The 22,444-nt window shown below is 44.8% G+C and overlaps 1 protein-coding gene across 1 annotated transcript in view; it reads left to right on the forward strand.

The window, feature by feature from the left end:
* ARRDC1 (arrestin domain containing 1) overlaps positions 1 to 22,444 on the forward strand; it is a 34,280-nt gene that overhangs the window by 4,215 nt on the left and 7,621 nt on the right. Inside the window, exons 2-5 of the mRNA XM_069747963.1 lie at positions 17,559 to 17,669; positions 20,276 to 20,326; positions 21,137 to 21,291; positions 22,174 to 22,356. Of these exons, the coding sequence (XP_069604064.1) occupies positions 17,559 to 17,669; positions 20,276 to 20,326; positions 21,137 to 21,291; positions 22,174 to 22,356 (500 nt within the window). The remainder of the gene's footprint in view (positions 1 to 17,558; positions 17,670 to 20,275; positions 20,327 to 21,136; positions 21,292 to 22,173; positions 22,357 to 22,444) is intronic.

A 22,444-nucleotide genomic window follows, 5' to 3' on the forward strand; every position in this document is an offset into this window, starting at 1 on the left:
TATAAGGAAAGATAAATGTAGGGATATACAAAGGGTACAGAAGTATTCGGATCCCTTTAAATGTTTCACTCTGTTTCATTGTAGCCATTTGTTAAATTCAAAAATGTAAATTTTTTTCACATTAATGTACACTCTGCACACCATCTTGACAGAAAAAAAGACATGTAGAAATTTTTGCAAATTTAATAAAAAAGAAAAACTGAAATATCACATGGGAAGCACGGTGGCGCAGTGGTTAGCACAGCAGCCTTGCAGCGCTGGAGTCCTGGGTTGAAACCCCACCAAGGACAACATCTGCAAAGAGTTTGTATGTTCTTTGCGTGGGTTTCCTCCAGGTTCTCCGGTTTCCTCCCACATTCCAAAGACATACTGATAGGGAATTAAGATTGTGAGCCCCATCGGGGACAGCGATGATAATGTGTGCAACCTGTAAAGCACTGCGTAATATGTTAGTGCTATATAAAAATAAAGATTATTATTATGGTCATAAGTATTCAGACCCTTTGCTCAGACATTCATATTTAAGTCACATGCTGTCCACTTCCTTGTGAGCCTCCTTGAGACGATTCTACTCCTTTATTGGAGTCCAGCTGTGTTTAATTAAACTGATAGGACTTGATTTGGAAAGGCACACACCTGTCTATATAAGACCTCAGAGCTCACAGAGCATGTCAGACCAAATGAGAATCATGAGGTCAAAGGAACTGGCCATGGAGCTCAGAGACAGAATTGTGGCAAGGCACAGATGTGGCCAAGGTTACAACAGAATTTCTGCAGTACTCGAGGTTCCTAAGAGCACAGTGGCCTCCATAATCCTTAAATGGAAGAAGTTTGGGACCACCAGAAGTCTTCCTAGACCTGGCCTCCAGCCAAACTGAGCAATCGTGGAAGAAGAGCCTTGTTGAGAGAGGTAAAGAAGAACCCCAAGATCACTGTGACTGAGCTGCAGAGATGCAGTAGGGAGTTGGGAGAAAGTTCCACAAAGTCAACTATCACTGCAGCCCTCCACCAGTCGGGCCTTTATGGCAGAGTGGCCCGACGGAAGCGTCTCCTCAGTGCAAGACATATGAAAGCCTGCATAGTTTGCTAAAAAAACACATGAAGGACTCCCCGACTATGAGAAATAAGATTCTCTGGTCTGAGACAAAGTTAGACTTTTTTGGTGATAATTCTAAGCGGTATGTGTGGAGAAAACCAGGCACTGCTCATCACCTGCCCAATGCAATCCCAACAGTGAAACATGGTGGTGGCAGCATCATGCTATGGGGGTGTTTTTCAGCTGCAGGGACAGGACGACTGGATGTCATTGAAGGAAACATGAATGTGGCCAAGTACAGAGATATCCTGGATGAAAACCTCTTCCAGAGTGCTCTGGACCTCAGACTTGGCCGAAGGTTCACCGTCCAACAAGACCATGACCCTAAGTACACAGCTAAATTAACAAAGGAATCTCTTCAGAACAACGCTGTGACCATTCTTGATTGGCCCAGCCAGAGCCCTGACCTAAACCCAATTGAGCATCTCTGGAGAGACCTGAAAATGGTTGTCCACCAACATTCACCATCCAACCTGATGGAACTGGAGAGGATCTGCAAGGGAGAATGGCAGAGGATCCCCAAATCCAGGGGTGAAAAACTTGTGCGTCATTCCCAAGAAGACTCGTGGCTGTACTAGCTCAAAAGGTGCTTCTACTCAATACTGAGCAAAGGGTCTGTTATGACCATGTGATATTTGTTTTGTTTTTCTTTTAATAAATTTGCAAAAAATACTACATTTCTGTCTGTTTTGTCTTTTTCAGTCAAGATGGGGTGCAGAGTGAACATTAATGAGAAAAAAATAACTTTTTTTAATTTACCAAATGGCTGAAATGAAATAGTGAAAAATGTAAAGGGGTCTGAATACTTTCTGTACCTACTGTATTGGAGCACCTACATGACACAAAGTTTCTTCCAACAAATGCCATTCACGACATCCTTTCCAGTGTAAGTTTGTGTGATCACACATGCACATGACCATCGTCAAGGCTGAAATTCAGCATCTTCTTCTTAGGACCAGAAGATTTCCCAATTTTCCTGTCTGTAAGCGCTAAAACGTGCCGAATAAGCAACCTCTCTGGGTTAGTTATTTTATTTTTTGTTCACGGAGGAAGCTGATTTCATGGCTATTTATATAGCAGCCGAGGAGAATATACTTCCATTGCTTTTGTATTTGGTGCCTCAGGATTGCTATTCCTATAATTAATTTATAATGCCCGTGTGGGCAGCGGACAGTTGGTGGCATCTTTATACAGGATGTTCTGCGCAGGCTATACAAGCTTGGGTCTATCTTTAAATATATTGTTGTGTTTTATGAATTTGTAATTCCCATCTGTGACCTGGCAGTGATAAAGCATCTGGTGAAAACCCCACACCTCTCACTGCACCGCTGCAGGGATGGAATATGGTGTGAGATCCTGAGAGCTAACAGGAAACCAGCTGTTTGTTTTTTGTTTTTTCCTCTTTCAGGGTCTAGAGAATGATTAGGGTCCAGAGGTCATGAACATAGACGGCTGGAATAAAGTGTGACCCTTAGGGTTCGCTCACACTGCATATAAAAAAATAATCAGTCCCATTCTCCTCCAGAAAAGTGGTACTATTTTTTTCCCTCACTTGTCATCCGTGTGCTGTTTTATATACTGTTTTGTTTTTTTTTTTCTTTTACTCAGCAGCTATTAATCTTTTACAGAATCATTTATAGTTACCTATGCTACAGAATTGTAATGTATCCGTAAAAATCAGATGCCGTACTGACAGCGTGCTGTGACTTTTTTTAAAGTTTTTTCCCTCACTCTGAATACAACTGAGAAAAAATCATGCACTACCTCATTGAATAACATTGCTCCGAGTCCGATATCTTTTTTTTTTTTTTTTTTTTTTTTTTCTCACAATACGATTGTCCGATTTATACGCTAGAGTGGGAAAACCTTTAGGCTGGGGTCACACATAGCCATTGATTCCCTAATGGGGAGAATTGGGCTGATTATGCTAATGACCCTCGGCCGACTGCCATCTTGCTGTGCTGCAATTCTGAGCAAATTGCAGCACAGGTGTGGGGAAGTTGGAGAACTTTTCTCAATGCGACAACATCAGACTGCACTCGTATTACATCCGAGTGCAGCCCAATGTTTCACACGCACCCATAGCCTTGTTATCTGAAGCATTCGTGGATCGGCACTGCCTGAGTGTATAACATTGGTCCAAATGCTATCTGATAAAACATCGCATAGCACTCAGCCGTGTTATATGCCAGTGTGAGCCAGCCCTTAGCTCCAGGAATTATTTTCACATTGCGTTTTTTTTTCTGTCTCATAAAAAACATTGGGAAGAACCATCCTTAAAATTCACTGGATAAACGATTCGCTGTTCTTATGCTCAAGTTCCTGAGGGTCTTTTAAATGCTTGAGGTTTTCAGAGGCACCAAGCGTTTAAAAGAAGCGACGTCCAGTCTTCAGGGGTTTTTCACAAGGAAGACGCTTCATGCTATACAATGGGAAAGACAAAAAGACGCCTGGGCTTTCCTTTGAGTGTTTGTAAGCGTTTTCTCCTGTTAAAAAAAAAAAAAAAAAAAAAAAAAAAAACTGTGAGGTTTTAATCATTGCTTATTGGATTTAATAAAAAAAAAAACAGAATTAAAAAAAGCAATAGAGGCCCAAAAAACGCTGAAACAACATTAACAGTAAAACGTCAGTAAGTGACCAATAACACTTAAAAAAAAACCCTTTCTATGGGTGCAGTCAGACAGCCATATAAATCTGTCCGAGATCAGAATACAATTCTCAGACTGGCCGGCGGCTCTCCCAACCCAAGCGTCATAGCATGTATATCTATGCAGCTGTCTCGCTCTGGTTCGGATACCCGCCGACCAGTCCATCCACTGCGTTCTGATCTCAGTCCAACTTATACAGCCATGTGCACACGATCAGTATTTGGTGAGTATTTTAGCTCAGTATTTGTATTTCAATCGTTGTATTGGATTTTTAAAGCTAAATATGGGGAAGGGAACGAAAATGGGGGTAAGGAATATTATTTATTTAGAGGATACAAAATAAGGAAAAGGGAAGTAAGGGGAGAACTAGGTTTATACAGTCGAGGTAAGGCCCCTTTCACACGTCCGTGTCTACAGTACGTGTGGTGACAGTTTTCACATGTACCGGAGACACGTACACATATTCAAATGAATGGGTCTGTGCAAATGTCATTGTGTTTCCATGGACCTTGTGTCTGTGGGCAAGACACGCTGACATGTCTGTTATTTACAGTCATCATGGACGGCAAAACTTCCCGCACACGGAGAAAACACATAGATGTCCCCCGTGCGACACGCATCAGGGAAGAGGCGCTACAGTAAGCGCTGTTCCATGGGAGCATCGAGGCCGGGCTGAACTGCGGTGACCCCAGGACCGTGGGAAAAAGCCAGTGTCACCTCTGGTGAATGATGCTGTGCTCTCAACATCTCATTCACCAGTGCTTTTCTTCCGGTCACATCTTGGCACCATCCTGGTTGAAAACTATTTAGCCCCAGACATAGATTACAGCATGAGACACAACAACGGACAGGTATGGTATATTGTTGGTGTATTATTTTACTTTTATTACAGGAGATCGAGGGCGTCGAAATTAGGTGTTGCAGTAAATATGGTTTAATTTAGAACATTAAGGGAGTCTGTGTAATTTTTTTCCAATAAAGGACTTTATTCTGGCTTGTCTTTATTTACCATATAACTATAGGATTAGTAATGGATAGGTGTCTTATAGACGCCTCTCCATTACTAAACCATGGGCTTGATGTCACCTGAAGGGTGACGTCAACCCCACAGATATTACCCCACTTGCCACCGCAAGTGAGAAGAGACGGGCAAAGTGCCAGAAAAGGTGCATCTAATAGATGCGCCTTTTCTGGGCAGCTTCGTGCTGCTGTTTTTAGGCTGGGGGGCCTAGATCAATGGCCCCTTACCAGCCTGAGAATAGCAGCCCCCCAGCTGTGAGCTTTAGCAAGGTTGGTTTTAAAAAATGGGAGGATCCCACACCGTTTTTTTATTTTATTATTATTTATTTATTTCAATAATTAAAAAAAAAAAACAGCGTGGGGACCCCTCTGTTCTTGATAACCAACCTTGCAGAAGCTGACAGCTGAGGATTACAGCCCCCAGCTGTGGGTTTTGCCTGGTTGGTTTAATAAAATAGGGGGAGAACCCACGTCGGGTTTTTCATTCATTTTAATTCTTTACAGCGCAGGCGGCGGCTGTGGAATACCCAGATCATCTGCCCTTGCTGTCACTGTTATTAGCGGCAGCAGGTGTCGGATGATGGGGTAACAGTCCCAAAAGCCCCCACCTGCTGTCGTTCGGACTTTAATATAGCGCTCCTCATTCTTCTCTGCTCGCTGGCAGACTTGGGGAGAATGATGAGAGCCGGCCTCAGCACCTGCCGCCGGGGAACAGCGCTTACTGTAGTGTTTCTTCTCCGGTGGCTGTCCGTGTGGTACTGATGCGTGTGATGTGGCACACGGATATCTCCGTATCGTTTTTTTTCCGGTACAGAAATAAAAGGACGCGTGAAACCAGCCTAAGGTACATTTTAAAAGCAACTACATATCAAACAATGGTAACATATATAGCAATATAACCAAAGTATAAATTTTTCCAAAAGTTCAGTAAAGTATGCTGTAACAGTGTTCCAAAGTAGTACTAAGGTTATTCAGTTAACAAGAGGCATAATCCCAAACATTCAATTTTTTTGGTGTGTGTTTTTTTAATAAAAAGATTATTTACTAAGGCATACCTATATTCTAAGGATTTGTTTAGGGAAATTTTTTCGAGAAATATACCTAAATTTTCGGATAAAGGTTTCTTCCAGTAAAAAGCTATTTAGCTTTGACAAATAAAAGAATATGGATCAGAACATATCTATACGAAGGATCCAAGGGTAGGTGCACACGGTTAGTAAACGCTGTGGGTTGGAAGTTGTGTAATTGTGCAGTGTCCAGATGTTACAGCATAGTACAATGTATTGGATGCGGTGATTTTGCACGGTTGAGTGAAGACATGCAGAATCACCTGTGTTCAATAGACTGCAGCGCTCTGGACGCAGCGGATATGTGCTGCGTCCAAAGCGCTGACAACTACTGAAGGTCTGCACATACCCTAAATCTTCCATATTTAACTAAAGCAAAGCCAACTGAGGAGATATTTCATTTCTTTTGAGTAAATTATGGTAATATATGTTAATATAAGTAGGCACTTGATTCCTCAGCACCTTGATTTTTGGACCATTCCAGAAAACGTGGAGTAGGTTGCTCAATTGCCCACAGTTTCTCTAGTAAAGCGGGGCGTGATTACGCTTAATATGAGCTAGACTGGGGGGGTATAATACCATTTTATCAACATTTTGAAATTGAATTCGTACAGGGACATTGAAATATTGGAATTATATGAGAATTTCAAAAGCATTTTCCCATTGATCTAAAGAGAGAGTGGTTTGTTGATTGGTTTCCCATTTGATCATGTACAAAGATTTTGCTGAAAGATGTCATTATTGAAATAGTTATATAACTTACTTGCAGTCTATTAATGTTTGTGATTACGGTAATATAACTTGAGTATACCGACCATTTCAGAGAAGGAAGATTTGTTGAATAAAAGAATCTGCAATGAATCCTTTACAAGCAGGAAGAATAAAAAACTAGCTCAGTATTTGTAAACCAAAACCAGGAGTGGAACATTCAGAGCAAAAGTCTCATAGAAACATATGCACCACTTCTGAATTTTGTACGCACTTCTGGTTTTGCCTAATAAATACTGATGTAAGATGCTGACCAAATACTAAATTTGTGCAAAAGGCCTGAAGGAAAGATCGATTCCTGAAGCCTTTTTCTCTTAAAAAATAAATGTTTTTGACTGCCGGAAAAAGATTGTGTGTGACCATCGCCTTACAGAGAAATAGCAGATTTCTCTTTTCTTGCAGGGTCTACGTTGTGATTAGTAACCATGCGGTCTTACTAGGGTATAAGCTATACGAGTCGGGTTCTCTATTAGCCCTGATTTTTATCACGGCACATTTAATCCGATCAGACGAACGAGCGTTTTGCTGGTCGGTGGCACGTTTACACCAGCCGATGATTGGGAACAAGCTTTCTTGTGAGCGCTGGTTTGCCAGTCTCCGCGGTCCCCAATGGTTTTTGTTTGGTTTGCTGCAGTGACGACGTCACGTACAACAGCTGCAGCCAATCACTTACCTCGGCGATCTCGGGCGTGCGTGTTGCAATAAACCCAGTGGTTTTCTTGCAGTGCTTGCCCCTAATAGGGCATTTTTAATTTATTTTTTTTATTTTTTATGCCCGACTTGGTTTTTTGATGTAATACAAACAAGTTTGTTTTTTTTTCCCCCATTTCACATAAAGTTTCCTTTGTTATCCTTGTCAATGAAGGCATGAATTACTTGTACAAACTTTTACCTAACTTGTGGGGTGATGTCAGAGGAAATGTAACCGCAGCCAAAACCACCACTCCCAGTGTGGACTTTACACCGTTATGTCAGCGCAGCAAGTCTGATTTCTCAACACGGGAGTCGGTCGCACACACGTGACCGTACGGTTTGTCCCATTACGTCAGAAATGACTCTGCAAATTTACATAGAAGTAATTTGTCAAAACAATACTTGGAGGAGACACGTTTAGATTCTCAATACATTCTGTTCTTGGAGCGGCTCCGACTATAAGGATAATATTCATTTATTTCTCTATGGCTTTAGTTAAGCCCTTGGCTATGTAGTTTAAAGAGGAACTACTCTTTAATCTGTTTATTCTCCTGTAGCTCCACCGAAGGAGAAATAAGTTCTTATACATTTCCCCATAAAAGTCATGGGCTTTCCATATAATGCACAGAGGTGCTCGGTCTGATTTAGCCCAAGTGCAAAGCGGCTAACAGATGAGGGTCCTGAGTAGAGGAACTTTTAGGCTACGTGCACACGTTGCGGAAAGTCCTGCGGATTTTGGTAAATCTGCAGGGAAACCGCACTGCGGATTTACTGAGGAATTACCGCATTTTTTTTTTTTGCAGATTTTGTGCGGATTCCACTTGCGGTTTTACACCTCTGGATTCCTATTATGGAGCAGGTATAAACCGCTTCGGAATCCGCACAAAGAACTGAGATGCTGCGGAATAAACAACGCTACATTTCCGTGCGTTTTTTTTCCGCGGTATGTGCACTGCGGATTTTGTTTTCCATAGGTTTACATGGTACTGTAAACTTAAGGTACCGTTACACTAAACGACTTACCAACGATCACGACCAGTGATACTACCTGGCCGTGATCGTTGGTAAGTCGTTGTGTGGTCGCTGGGGAGCTGTCACACAGACAGCTCTCCAGCGACCAACGATCCGGGGAAAGACTGAAGACAGTTTCAACGATGCCAAAGTCCCCGGGTAACCAGGGTAAACATCGGGTTACTAAGCGCAGGGCCGCGCTTAGTAACCCGATATTTACCCTGGTTACCATTGTAAAAGTTAAAAGAGTAAAAAACAGTACATACTCACATTCCGATGTCCGTCACGTCCCCCGCCGTCAGCTTCCCACACTGACTGTCAGCGCCGGCCATAAAGCAGAGCACAGCGGGGACGTGACAGACATCGGAATGTAAGTATGTACTGTTTTTTTTTTTTTTTTTTTTTTTTTAACTTTTACAATGGTAACCAGGGTAAATATCGGGTTACTAAGCGCGGCCCTGCCCGGCCCGATCCAGCGATGACAGCGGGTGATCAGCGACCAAAAAAAGTCCTGATCATTCCCCAGCGACCAACGATCTCCCAGCAGGGGCCTGATCGTTGGTCGCTGTCACACCTAACGAGATCGTTAGCGGGATCGTTGCTACGTCACAAAAAGTGTGACGTTGCAACGATATCCTTAACGATATCGTTGTGTGAAGGTACCTTTAGGGAAAACTGCTGCGAATCTGCAGCAAAATCCGCAACGTGTGCACATAGCCTTAAAGAGGAGGAAACCCCCTTTAGTTTATCAGCTCTGCATAGGATAAGTGATAATTTGGCAGGTTGGTGGGGGGTGTTAACACTGGGAACCTCACTGATCTCCAGAGCAGGGAGCTCTGAAATGCTGCGTGGGAATGGAGCTGCCTCAGACCACCGAAAAGGACAAAAGTGTAGAATGCAAGAAGATTCTGAAAATGCATGGAATTACTTCATGCAGACACATTACAAATTTAAAAAAATGACTAAAAATTACAAATGATAGCATAACATAAACGGATATGGCTACAATAGGCCATGTCTCCTACCACCCACTCCCCTTTGGAGATGCTCCATTCTCTATAGCCCTGCTTATGAGAGTCTAAAAATCCTTTCACCCAACGAACAAGCGCTTTGCTCGTTCAGCAGGTGATCAACAGCCTGTTTACATTGCCCGATAATAAGAGGAGTGTTCCCGATAATCGTGCAGTGTAAATGTAGCCTCCTTTTCATTGCTTAATGCAGCACATCCCCTTTGTTACATGAGGGAAATCGGTGTCTAGCAACAATTAATTTTTCTGCCCACTTGAAAGATGGTATTGACGACAAATAAGCAGTTTTCTAATGTGATCGCTGGACAGGTTTGCATTAGGCAATAATCGAGGACAGATGTCTATCAGGTGCAGCCCCCAAGATCTCAAAAGCATGCGATCCTCCTGGTTATGAAGATTAGATATTGGTAATATTCCTTTGAGGGTCTGTGCACACGTTGCAGATTTGGCCCTGCTGATCTGCAGCAGTTTTCCATATGGTGTACAGTACTATGTAAACCTATGGAAAACCAAATCCACAGTGCACATGCAGAAAATTCTGCGCAGAAACGCAGCAGTTTATTTTCTGCAGCATGTTAATTCTTTGTACGGATTCCGCAGCATTTTACACATATTCCATAGTAGGAATCCGCAGGTGTAAAAACGCATTCGAAATCCGCACAAAAACTGCACAAAATCCAGCAGGGCATTTTACCTGCAAAATCTGCAGTGTAATCCGCAACGTGTTCACATACCGATTCTTGCTTTCTTTTTTTATGCAGAAGTTTCTGCCATAGTCGTTTTTCATCTTGAACTCTTCCATACATTGGCTGCAGAAATCTCCCCCATTCAGATCTGTGAAATATTGTTCGTCGGTCATGCCCCTTAAGGCTCGGATGCATTATTGGGATGGTTTGTTGCATCTTTCTGAGGACACGGTCAATTGTGACAAAAAACGGGAAGTGGTTATAAATAATGATGTCTCGTATGTGTCCAATTGTCATGACTGCTCCGATTACACTTCAGGATTATGCACTTGTCACCAAATAATGGAACAATGTGAATGATGCGGAGGAATTATTACAGGATGCAAACTAAATGTTACATTGTATTAAGAACATGTTCCCATGGGATGTATCGGCACCAAAAATCAGACTGAAAAAATTACATTCTAGCTTTTGTTTGCAATTAATCGGAACACACTAATTCAGAGTTCCAGCATGTCTTCCACTCCAGTCACACCTAGAGCTGCGTGCAGAATCCTTGCTGCAGACGGTTGGTCGCCTCCTGAGTGTCCATAGTGCACTGCGCTCTGTCACACCTCACTGTGGAAACAATCAAGGAGTCAGAAGATCTCTGAATGACGCTCTTGTTAAGAGGAGTGAAGGAAATTGTCTAACTATGGCACTTAGATGAAGTAAGGCTACGTTCACATTAGCGTTACGCTAATGTGCGTCGCTGTTGCGTCGGCGACGCGCCCCTATGTTTAACATAGGGGACGCGTGCGTTTTTTTGTTAGCGTTTTTCGACATGTGCGTCGTTTTCGACGCTAGCGTCGGACGCACGAAAATGCAACAAGTTGCATTTTTCGTCCGTCCGATTTTCGTCAAAAAACGACGCACGCGTCGCAAAACGCAGCGTTTTTGCGCGCGTTTTTGGTGCGTCGCGCGTTGCGTCGCCGTTGCGTCGCCGACGCACCGGCGCGCAACGCTAATGTGAACGTAGCCTAACTGTAGGTTGTGTTTTGTTTTGTTTTTTTTGTAATCTGACAAAGGGTTAAGGTCTATAAGGGAGGGGGCAGGTGATAGGAAGACCTTGAAATGGGAGAAGTTCAGGATGAGGAGGCGGCAGGCCTGAGTCAGGTTTTGGGTCTGGGCCCAGACGGCTCCTTTGTTTACAGTCAAAGTAAGCGACTCTGGAAACAGGCGATCCTTCTGTATGTAATGTTACCAGGAGTACATCAGGGGCGGCTGGGAACCCACATAGGGGGAGGCCTCGCTTACCACTCAGTGCACTGTGGAGGAGCAAAACCCAACGCAGACACCAGAGCAGAGAAGCCCCCATCATCTGACTACACAACCCCCTCTGGTTATAGAGGCCTTGATGGATCTGCCATCTTTAATGTATACATCCAATATTCACAAACCACATCGCTAGTCTATTGGGGTCAGTAACTTAAGACTGGTATAATGTAGTTCCCCCATAATGGGAAAAGAAATACTGCATATATGTGGAGTACTCCAAATAATACCGAACAAACAGAAAAGACGGAGTAGCCATAAACCTCCAGATGAAGTAAAAATAAACCATTTTTATTCATGAATCACCATAAAATATCATATGCAAATTGCCTTTTCTGAGAAAAAGAGGACTTAAACTCTATAGCGCCACCTGTTGGAAGTAGCGATCCTACAAGTCACAATCAACCCTTTAAAGAGTCGTGCAATATGACTTGGGATAAAAGTCAAATCAGTATCTCAATTCGCAGACACGGTGTTTCGGGCTGTTGGCCCTCGTCAGTGCGAAGCATGAGAACTAATTTGGCTAGGTGAGAGGCTCTGGACTGGGGTCTAAGGGGTAGCTAAGGGGTCTAAGGATAGGCCATCAATTAAAAAAAAAAAAAAAAGTAGTGGCCAACCACTTTAAGGCCCCCATATAGATTAGACTAATGTTGGCCAATTTCGGCCAATCCTTCCATTCTCTAAGTGATTCACACCTAGAAATGTCTGGCAGGGGCTCTCAGATGACACAGGAGCACTCAGCAGGGTCGACTACTCCTGTATGTGGGAGAGTCGGGTGAGAGAGATGCTGGATAAACAGAAGTGGCTCAGTGGTTAGCACTGCAGCTCTGGGGTCCTGGGTTCAAATTCCACCAAGGACAACATCTGCAAGGAGTTTGTATGTTCTCCCCGTGTTTGCGTGGGTTTCCTCCGGTTTCCCCCAACACTCCAAAGACATACTGATAGGGAATCTAGATTGTGAGCCCCAATGGGGACAGCGATAATAATGTATTTAAAGCGCTGTAGAATGGCGCTACATAAGAAAAGCATAATAAATCTAAAATGTATGGGGGAGTGGAGGTTTAGGCTAAAGTAGATTTCTATAAAATGATTTTCGTGGATATTAGGATTAAATTCTAACAAAGATCTTCCAGGTTATTATTAACCAGCACAATGTAAACAATCAGTGGTGTCGTTGTTGGGTGCAGATAAGCCTTATTTATGACGTCATGAACCAGTTTGGTCGGTTCAGGGAATTGTTTTGTCGTATGACAATAAAGCTTAGTCACCGAGTAAAGAAATGTTCTGCAACTTTGTAATATACTTTGTGCTTTTTCCTCATTGTTGTCAATATTTCTTTTTGGTGGCAACAAATGGGAACATTCCTAATTACAGTCAGAGCATGAAAGCCTGCGGAGACCTGATATTGTACTCAGTTTTATGTGAGCTGAGCAGTCGAGACTCCGAGTTATTACATTTTATTATACATGATGATGTTATAAAAGGGATTGTCCTGCCTTTCCAAAACATTTACTGTTGGCAGGTATGGTGTAAAATATGACAAAATCAGTTATTGTTAACTGCGGTAGCCCTACAGGATCCAGGAGATTGGTGCTAGGACAAGACGTAATTATATTCTGTTCTTTGGTCACTTGACCACTGATGCCTGTGATTGGCTGCAGCGGTCAAATGACAGACTGCAGAGCTGGGGTAAAAATATGCATTTTGCTCCCCAGTAGGTTATACCTCCATGGTACAATACATTGTAGTAAACCCTCAGCTGTGATCTAGTTGTTTACAACTTGATGTGACAGAAGCGGATAATTATAATTATTCAGCGGCTAACAGGTGACCTTGTAAAAGGAGAGGACGGGGAACTGAATGCATTGTTTGGCTCTCCCATAGTTACCTTTCCTCTATATCTGGGGATTTCACATTGTCACTGTTTTTGGTTAAGTAAATGTCAGTGGGACAAGGCAGAAAAGAACCCGTAGTCTTTTTCCTGGGTTATGAACTGCCGCCGCCTCATTTCCAGATATTACACAGTGCACAGCCTCTAATTTGTCTTCATTAGTTTCCTGAGGTTTTTTCAAAACATGCTAAGGCCATGTTCACACAGTGCGTTTTTTACCGCGGAACCGCGGCGGTTTTGCCGCTGCGGTTCCGCAGCTGTTTTCCATGCAGGGTACAGTACACTGTACCCTATGGAAAACAGGACACACTGTGCACATGGTCCGGAAATTGTAAAAAAAAAGACGCGCTGAATAGCTCCCGGAAAAAAGAAGGAGCATGTCAATTCTTTTTCCGGAGCCGCAGCGGTTCTGCACCCATAGACCTCCATTGTGAGGTCCAAACCGCAGTAAAACCCGCAGATCAAAAATATATCTGCGGGTTTTACTGCGGTTTGATGTGCAGAACCGCTGCAGCAGGAAGTGCGGGGAGCGGGCGGAAGTGCGTGGGCGGAGTGTGGCTGCCCCCCCCGTGTTCCGATCCCGCCCCCCGTGCTCCGATGCCCCCCCCAGTGCTCCGATGCCCCCCCCCAGTGCTCTGATGCCCCCCCCCGTGCCCTAATCTCCCCCCCTTATACTCACCCGGCGTCCCGGTGTCCGTCCGGCCGTCTTCTCCCTGGGCGCCGCCATCTTGCAAAATGGCGGGCGCATGCGCAGTGCGCCCGCCGAATCTGCCGGCCGGCAGATTCGTTCCAAAGTGCATTTTGATCACTGAGATATAACCTATCTCAGTGATCAAAATAAAAAAATAGTAAATGACACCCCCCCCACTTTGTCACCCCCATAGGTAGGGACAATAAAAAAAATAAAGAATTTTTTTTTTTTTTTTTTTTCACTAAGGTTAGAATAGGGGTAGGGGTAGGGGTAGGGTTAGGGTATTTTCAGCCATTTTAACCCTAAAAAAATTCCTAGAAAACACACAGACTCTGGCTAGAAAACTGCATCAAAAAAACGCATCAAAAACGGACCAAAAAAGGACCAAAAAAAGGACCTGCGTTTTCTGCCAAGAGCTGCAGTTTTTTAAAAAACAGTCAGGAAAAAAAAAGGATGGAAATCCTGAACGTGTGAACATACCCTAAGGCATGGAATAAATGGCGTCGGCTCTGGTGTGAGGTCAGTGGCTTGGGCAGGCCTGTAAATCCTAAAACATCTGACCTGTAATGTGAACATTCCCACTGTATGGGGTGGACATCAGTTTTGGAAATGAGGGTTATTATTGCCACATCACAAACCCATATATGATGTAATATGGCCGGCGCAGTCCATTACGAGGGGCGCAGTGGCCCGTGGCAGCTTGTAACGAGGGGCGCAGCCAATGTCTGTGGCAGCTTGTAACGAGGGGCGCAGACAATGTCTGTGGCAGCTTGTAACGAGGGGCGCAGGCCGTGTCCGTCGCAGCTTGTAATGAGGGGCGCAGGTCGTGGCAGCTTGTAACGAGGGGCGCAGCCCATGTCTGTCGCAGCTTGTAATGAGGGGCGCAGGTCGTGTCCGTCGCAGCTTGTAACGAGGGGCGCAGCCCATGACCGTGGCAGCTTGTAACGAGGGGCGCAGTCCGTGTCCGTCGCAGCTTGTAATGAGGGGCGCAGGTCGTGGCAGCTTGTAACGAGGGGCGCAGCCCATGTCTGTCGCAGCTTGTAATGAGGGGCGCAGGTCGTGTCCGTCGCAGCTTGTAACGAGGGGCGCAGCCCATGACCGTGGCAGCTTGTAACGAGGGGCGCAGTCCGTGTCCGTCGCAGCTTGTAATGAGGGGCGCAGGTCGTGGCAGCTTGTAACGAGGGGCGCAGCCCGTGTCCGTCGCAGCTTGTAACGAGGGGCGCAGCCCGTGACCGTCGCAGCTTGTAACGAGGGGCGCAGGTCGTGGCAGCTTGTAACGAGGGGCGCAGGTCGTGGCAGCTTGTAACGTCCGTCGCAGCTTGTAACGAGGGGCGCAGCCCGTGACCGTCGCAGCTTGTAACGAGGGGCGCAGGTCGTGGCAGCTTGTAACGAGGGGCGCAGCCCGTGTCCGTCGCAGCTTGTAATGAGGGGCGCAGGTCGTCGCAGCTTGTAGTGAGGGGCGCAGCTCGTGTCCGTCGCAGCTTGTAGTGAGGGGCGCAGCTCGTGTCCGTTGCAGCTTGTAGTGAGGGGCGCAGCTCGTGTCCGTCGCAGCTTGTAGTGAGGGGCGCAGCTCGTGTCCGTCGCAGCTTGTAACGAGGGGCGCAGCTCGTGTCCGTCGCAGCTTGTAATGAGGGGCGCAGCTCGTGTCCGTCGCAGCTTGTAACGAGGGGCGAAGCCCGTGTCCTTCGCAGCTTGTAGTGAGGGGCGCAGCTCGTGGCCGTCGCAGCTTGTAACGAGGGGCGCAGCCCGTGGCCGTGGCAGCTTGTAACGAGGGGCGCAGGCCGTGGCAGGTATGTTTCCATGAAAAATGGTGTCAGTGTGCTAACATACTATACTTTAGTCCGTTATAAATTCTACAAAGGCATGTAGTCATAAATCCTCCAATCTACTAATGCAATTAAAGTTTCATTAGAGATTACAAAACATGGCGATAATGAATTGTATTGTACATAGTTTGAAACATAACATCCCCTTCACACTCGAAGTCAACGCAACACGCGCGTAGGGTTTTCAGGACGAGGTTTGATACAGGGAATTATGGGTAAACCACTTGTGATTCATTATTAGTACTTTGTACAATACAATTCATTTATATCTCTATTTATTAGTCAATATATACAATATGTATTCCCCTGATGGTCTCTGCCCCAGTTACATAATGTGTTCAGACCATGCCCTCCTTTCTCCACATTTGTGCCTTCACCTCTGATTTTATTGTGACTCCTTTTTCAATTTGTACCTTGCCATGTTTTGTAATCTCTAATACAATTAGTTTTATTAGTAGATTGGTGGATTTATGATTCCATGCTTTAGTAGGATTTATATTGATTTCCGGAGTGATTTCCATATTTAGGCTAAGTTCACACTGGGCGTTTTTGCTGCGTTTTTTTTTTCTGCAGCAAAACCTGTGTGCATAGCAGGAAAGGAGCTGCTGCAAAAACACAGGCTTTGGTGCCTTTTTTCATGTGTTTTTTTTCTTTTCCATTCAATTGGTGAAAAATGCTGAAAGTGACATGCTCTGTGTCCAAAAAAAACCATGCAAAGCACAAAATACCGATGACAAAAGTGTTTGCATGAGATCTCTGAAGTCTTATAGACCTAGCTGGTACTAAAAAAAACACAGCAAAAACGCCCAATGTGAACCTGGCCTTAGTTAGGTTTTACTTGGTGGGCCATGGCCTCATTATTTCCTTCTTATTTGTTTCTTCGGGTGATATTGATTTCACTTTTTTTTTAGTCCATTGTTCAACAATTTTTGGTATTGCTGATGTAGACCTTATGATCCCAGCTGCTGTCCGCCATGCTGTTGCTTCTATAGTGCTTTGGTTTTATCCACTTTCTACAATTTACCTAAGTGTATAAATCCCTGTGCGTGGCATTAGTCCATCCACCTGTCATCGGTGACACTATCGGTGGTTATCCACCACAATCATTTCACATTGGAAGCGGAACAGTCCTGTGAAATCTAATGGCAGTAATGATTTAGCTACCAGACTCTTCAGTGACACCGTACTGAAAAGCGAAAACACTGGGGTTGGATTTGCAGGCCATATGCACCAATAGTCTTATTTTGCTAAGGAAGGTTAGAGAATCCAAGCATCTGACCGCCATCGCGAAATAGCACATAGAAAGGCAATGACTGCCTAGGGGTATATTCACAAGGGGAGATAGATATATAATTATAAATAAAACATTTCTCCATTTCTGCTTGGGGGGGAAAAAAGTTCCAAACTTGGCCACTGATGAACGAGAAGCAGAAAAAAATGCCACATGCACAAAAATCTCATCAAATATCTGCATTAAATACGGGCCTATAATGCCCTGAGTACATGTTGGTGTATAGTTGAACCTGCAGCTTTCCTTGGGACCGTCGTATCCGCAGGTCTGGATGATGGTATAGACTCCAGATAGAGAGACGATAGGATCAGCCGTGCATAGAGAATACATTTGTACTGCAGGTTTGGAGAAGCCCCCAGCACTGGATGTGAGACCCCTAAATACCTTAGATTAAGAGCAGCTAAACAAGGCTTTACTTGTGCCCTACGTACAGAAAATAACTGCTATCATACTGCCCCCTATAGAGTAGAATCTACATCTCTACGTAGAGTAGAATTTTTATATCTAAATCCTGTTTTCTTTTTCCAGCCATCAAGGTGAACTGCGTGGGCACGTGCGGGGTCTCTAACAAGGCTAACGACACATCCTGGAACTTGGAGGAGCAATACTTCAATGGGACCTTCTCGCTGGCTGATAAAGGTACATGATCCCAGGAGCATAGACCCTCCTAAAGGTCTATCCTCAGGTTATTGTTGCAGATTGTGGCTCCTTCTCCTCTCCTTTACGGTTGTCTTGTGCACCAGTAACTATCAGCTTAGGCGTTTGTCTGTTAACAATCCCAGTTACCCGAGTCCTGCTCCAGGCCATAGGGCCCCCATTAATATGTACGTCTCCACAAACAAGTGTTTGTTATTAATGTGGCTGCAATTACAAATGAATTCTCCCGCCTGAGAGCCATTCTCTAATTTCACCAGTTTTTACAATCTGCTGTACACGTATATCTTTCATGTAGGAAACACAAGGTCTCCACTAAGTTTGCAACTTGGATTTGCTCTTGAAGATTGCCTGTTTAGACAAGCGGCATCGCCGCACTGCTGACTTGAAATTTGTCCTCGCCCATTCTGCAACCAGAGTCCTTACCTTTGCAGCATTGGAGGAACGCACATAGGCTGGTCGGATCCAGCAATCTTGAAGAGTTTATCGCTGCACTTCTTGCCTAGGAGACCAGCCACCGCTGAGGCTGCAGAGGTGTTTGGTAACCTAGGCAACGAGCCGTAAACCATAGAATTAAAAACTCCTCCTCTTCACACCCTGCTCTAGTTGATTGACAGATCTTACCTGTGTGTGTAGAATCTGGTAATCAAGGAGTGTGTTGCAGCGATAAGCCGGCCGGGGACCTCATCATCGGACTAGTCAGGACTCTCCCTACAGTCCCCGGCCGTGCAGCGAGGCTCTGATGCGTTCTGACCATATTTCAGGCAGCATGAATCTGACAGGTTACCTTTTAAAGATGTCTACTTGCTGTCTGTGAGTAGTAGCATACTCCTTAACATCCAGAGACTGAAGATCTAGAGCTTATACTTCCAAGCATGACCTCATTCTAATCAAAAGAGGAGGCTGGCTGGGGATGCTGGCAGGTAGGACGAGGTCTGGTCTGGCAGCCATGGACTACCGATGTGGCTACTGGACCAAGGTCCTGCAAATCTTTTTACTCAACTCTAGTCAGAAGTTTTGATAAGTGAGACCCCCACTGATCAGTAAAGGAAGGTGTAGAAGCACTTATGAGTGCTGCTGTCCTCTGAGACTCTAGACTTTCTGTTAAGCCTGTATTCGGTCTCTGAGAAGAAAGGCTTTTGGCTGAGCACTCAGCAGGGGGCTAAGCTCGCCAATCAACATTTTTGACATGCTTGTGTGAAAACTTTACTTTTAGAAACCACTCGTAGACTAGTACATTTGTGCTTTTGGTCTTGACAATAGGAATATTTTTAGAACCCAGCAAATCATTGGAAACGTTCTCCGTGATGTGAATTATCAATAGCCGGTCTATTTTCTCTTCTTTGTGTGTAGAGCGTGCGGTGCCCCATCTGCTGTGCTAGTCCTCTCTGGTGAAGTGGTCTTATAAATGCTGTCCACCTCTCCTCCGCACCTGCCACCCTACCCTTAGGTTTCAGTACATGCTGTAACTTCCGCGCTGAGGGTTTTGCATTGTGTTCACGGTGTCGGTATGGAGTTTCTTTGCAAGCCGTCTTTTAATGAAGACATTCCTGCAGCCACTTACATCTCATTGCTCATAAAAAAGGAAAGTCTATTTGGAACGCTCGACCTGAACGATCAATGATCCGAGTGGCTCCAAGTATTTCATCCTATTCAGAGTTATAATGGTTGTTTAATAAAAAGCAAAAGGCAGACAATGAGATTTCATCCCAATCAGTAATGCAATGGAATGAGTGGAAAAATGCCCATCCCCAAGCACAATCAGCATATTGGCATCCACGTGCGTGACTGACCTCACCCGCTATCTCTGGACCCCTCCTACACACATGCACACTCCATTTGGTTAAGCATGCATGTGTCGTCAAAGGGGAGAGAGGTGCAGGCTCCTACCACACACCATGTCCTAGGAGAAAAGGATTGGCTTTCGGAGAAGAATCAGGCATGCATGAGTTCAACATGCCCTATTGTGGAGATATGTCCGGCAGCAGCTTAGAGGGAACATGTCATACAAGATGAGGGTCATTATTTTACATTAAGGTACCTGGAAATTAGCAGATTTACCGGAAGCCAGAAAATTAACTCCTTGCGCTGTACCAGTCATCTGGGCGGTACTATAATCACGGTCAGCTGTAGTCTCGCCCACTGTACTTTGATAGCCTGCTCAATGGCCATCTATTGGGGTGTGGGGGAACGGCAGGTAATCAAAAGAAGCACTCAGTATCCCTCAAAAGGGTTTTGACTGAGTATGGTGGGGGTCTATAGTCAGGTAAGACCCCTACGAGCACTTATAAAAGGTGTTAAGTTTTATAACTTTCTAATCACACACTTTTTAAAGATGTCTACTTGCTGCCAACTAAGGAGAACATAAGTCATCACATCCAGAGACCGAAAACCTGATAAAATAATGTTTTTGCACGTTGACATGAAGCAGAAATGCTGCACTCTGGCACCAGCAGCCCAGAGGCAGCTGAATATTTCTGTTGTGTATCCTGTGCCGGGTGTTGGCCGCCCCTCATTGTCTGGTCTGGAAGAATGCATTGTTCTTATCTCTTTGCATTGTAAATGACTATGAAAGTGTCTGTGTCTTCCAGGAACGCTGCAGCCTGGGGAACGCACCTTTCCTTTCCAGTTTCTGTTGCCAGGTAATGACTCGAGTCGGCTATCTGGTTCCTGCCGTGGAGGCTGGAAGTATGGTTTTAATATTAATGACTTGCACGGAGGCGACATCAAAGCGGCATCGCTCGCAGTCAGAATGACACATCAGGTGGATAAATCGATTAACATGCTCGGAGAATCTGTCACTGGATTCCCGGTCAGGGGTTATTGCTTTACTGCACGTGCTGCAAAGAATCGATCAGTCTGTGTTAATATGTAGCTTGGCTGCGAATCGTGGAAACGCCATTTACATTCCCCTTTGGTCAACACGAGCCAAACATGTATACTAAGGTTAGAGAAATGTGTACACAGCAATTCCCGAATATGGTTTCACTAATGGGGGTGATCAGATATTGGGGCAGGGAAGACGTCCTGTGGTTTTCTGCTGCATCAAATGCCATAAACTGCATATTCTTTATGACAATGGGGAGATGAAACGCTTTAGAGAACCATTTTTAAGAAAAGAAGGCGGTCCCATTTAAGACTCCTATATATTTGCAAGGTGCTACAAACACCATGTCTTCACTCTGGAGGTCTGTGCTCTTGTGGTCATTATATGTGCAGTCCATTGATTTCAAAGGGATTCATGTAATACTTCATATTACCAGTGGCGGTGCTACGGAGCAACTGATCACGTCCTGCTGGGCCCTTATGAGGACTCTTCTAACAAAGTAATACTATACAGAAACCGACCTAGTCCGCTGGTTTATTGCACTTGGTAGAGGTTATCTGCTGCTAGTTACATGTATGGAGGCCGACGGGCTGAAACTCTCATGGTTTTTCTACCTTGTTTGCAGCATCGGCACCGACATCCTTCGAGGGGCCGTTTGGTAAAGTCCTTTACCATGTGAAGGCGATTATAGAAACGCGAAGACTATCCAAAGATTACAAGAGCAGCAAACCGTTCTACATCCTGAGACCCCTGGACCTGAATGAAATCCCTGATATCGAGGTGAGTTGCGAGGTCACTCGCATGCTACAGCCTCTTATCTGCCCAGTTTGGCTAGTAAGTGACTGCATTGTGATCTCCTGGTATGTACCGTATTTTTTGGATTATAAGACGCACCCCAAATTTTGAGGAGAAAAACCGGAATTTTTTTCTTTTAATAAAATGGTGGTGCTTCTTATAATCCATGCATCTTATTGCTTACCGGGGGTGGTGGCTGCGGTGAAGCGGGGTCTCAGGGTCGCTGCTGGAGGAAGCAGGAGTGGGATGATGCGGCAGCCCGGGATCAGGGAGTGTTCCGATGTGCGGCGTGCCGCTGTGGGTGTCTCCAGTTCGGGGGGCTCTGGCCTTTCACAAAATCGACAGAACCCCTACAGCACCAGAGACACCCGCAGCAGCGCCAAGCACCCTCATCCCAGCCTGCAGCAATGGCACTGGTAAGGTATATCCGCATTATAAGACGCACCCCCATTTCCCCCCCAAATTTTTTGGGGAAAAAGTACATCTTATAATCTGAAAAATACGGTAATTGGGCATTGGCAGCAGGATCCATCTTGGGCCACGTTCACACACTCAGTATTTTACATCAGTATTTGTAAGCCAAAACAAGGAGTGGAGTAAGCAGAGGAAAAGTATAATGGCTTACAAATACTGATGTAAAATACTGAACGTGTCCTAAGTGACGCAGAACAGAGAGCTGCTGCAAACCGCATGTTTCCCCTCCCCCAGTCTGGACAACTCTGTGCCCTTTCTGCTTGGTAGCGGGTCCTCTTATAGAGAGAGAGGTTTCTCCAGATGGTGACACAATGAAAATGAGAGAACAGTAAAAAGACTTAAGCATATAATTTTTTTTTTTTTTTAATCAACTTTGTCATCAATTATTTTTAGCAATTAAGCTGTGGATCCGCATCTAAAAAGTTTAGCTACAAGCTAGTGAAATCTGGTCAACTTTTGCTGAATGTGACCTCTGACCTCCGGGGCTACGTCGTGGGACAACCTATCAAAATCCACACTGAGGTGGAGAATAAGTCAGGCCGTGACACTGGCCCCATTGTGGCTAGTCTTATTCAGGTAAGAGGAAACAAAATACCACTACTATAATACTGCTCCCTGTATACAAGAATATACTGTAACTACTATAATACTGCTCCCTGTATAC

Source organism: Ranitomeya imitator, chromosome 2, assembly GCF_032444005.1.
Source record: "Ranitomeya imitator isolate aRanImi1 chromosome 2, aRanImi1.pri, whole genome shotgun sequence".
Lineage (NCBI taxonomy): Eukaryota > Metazoa > Chordata > Amphibia > Anura > Dendrobatidae > Ranitomeya > Ranitomeya imitator.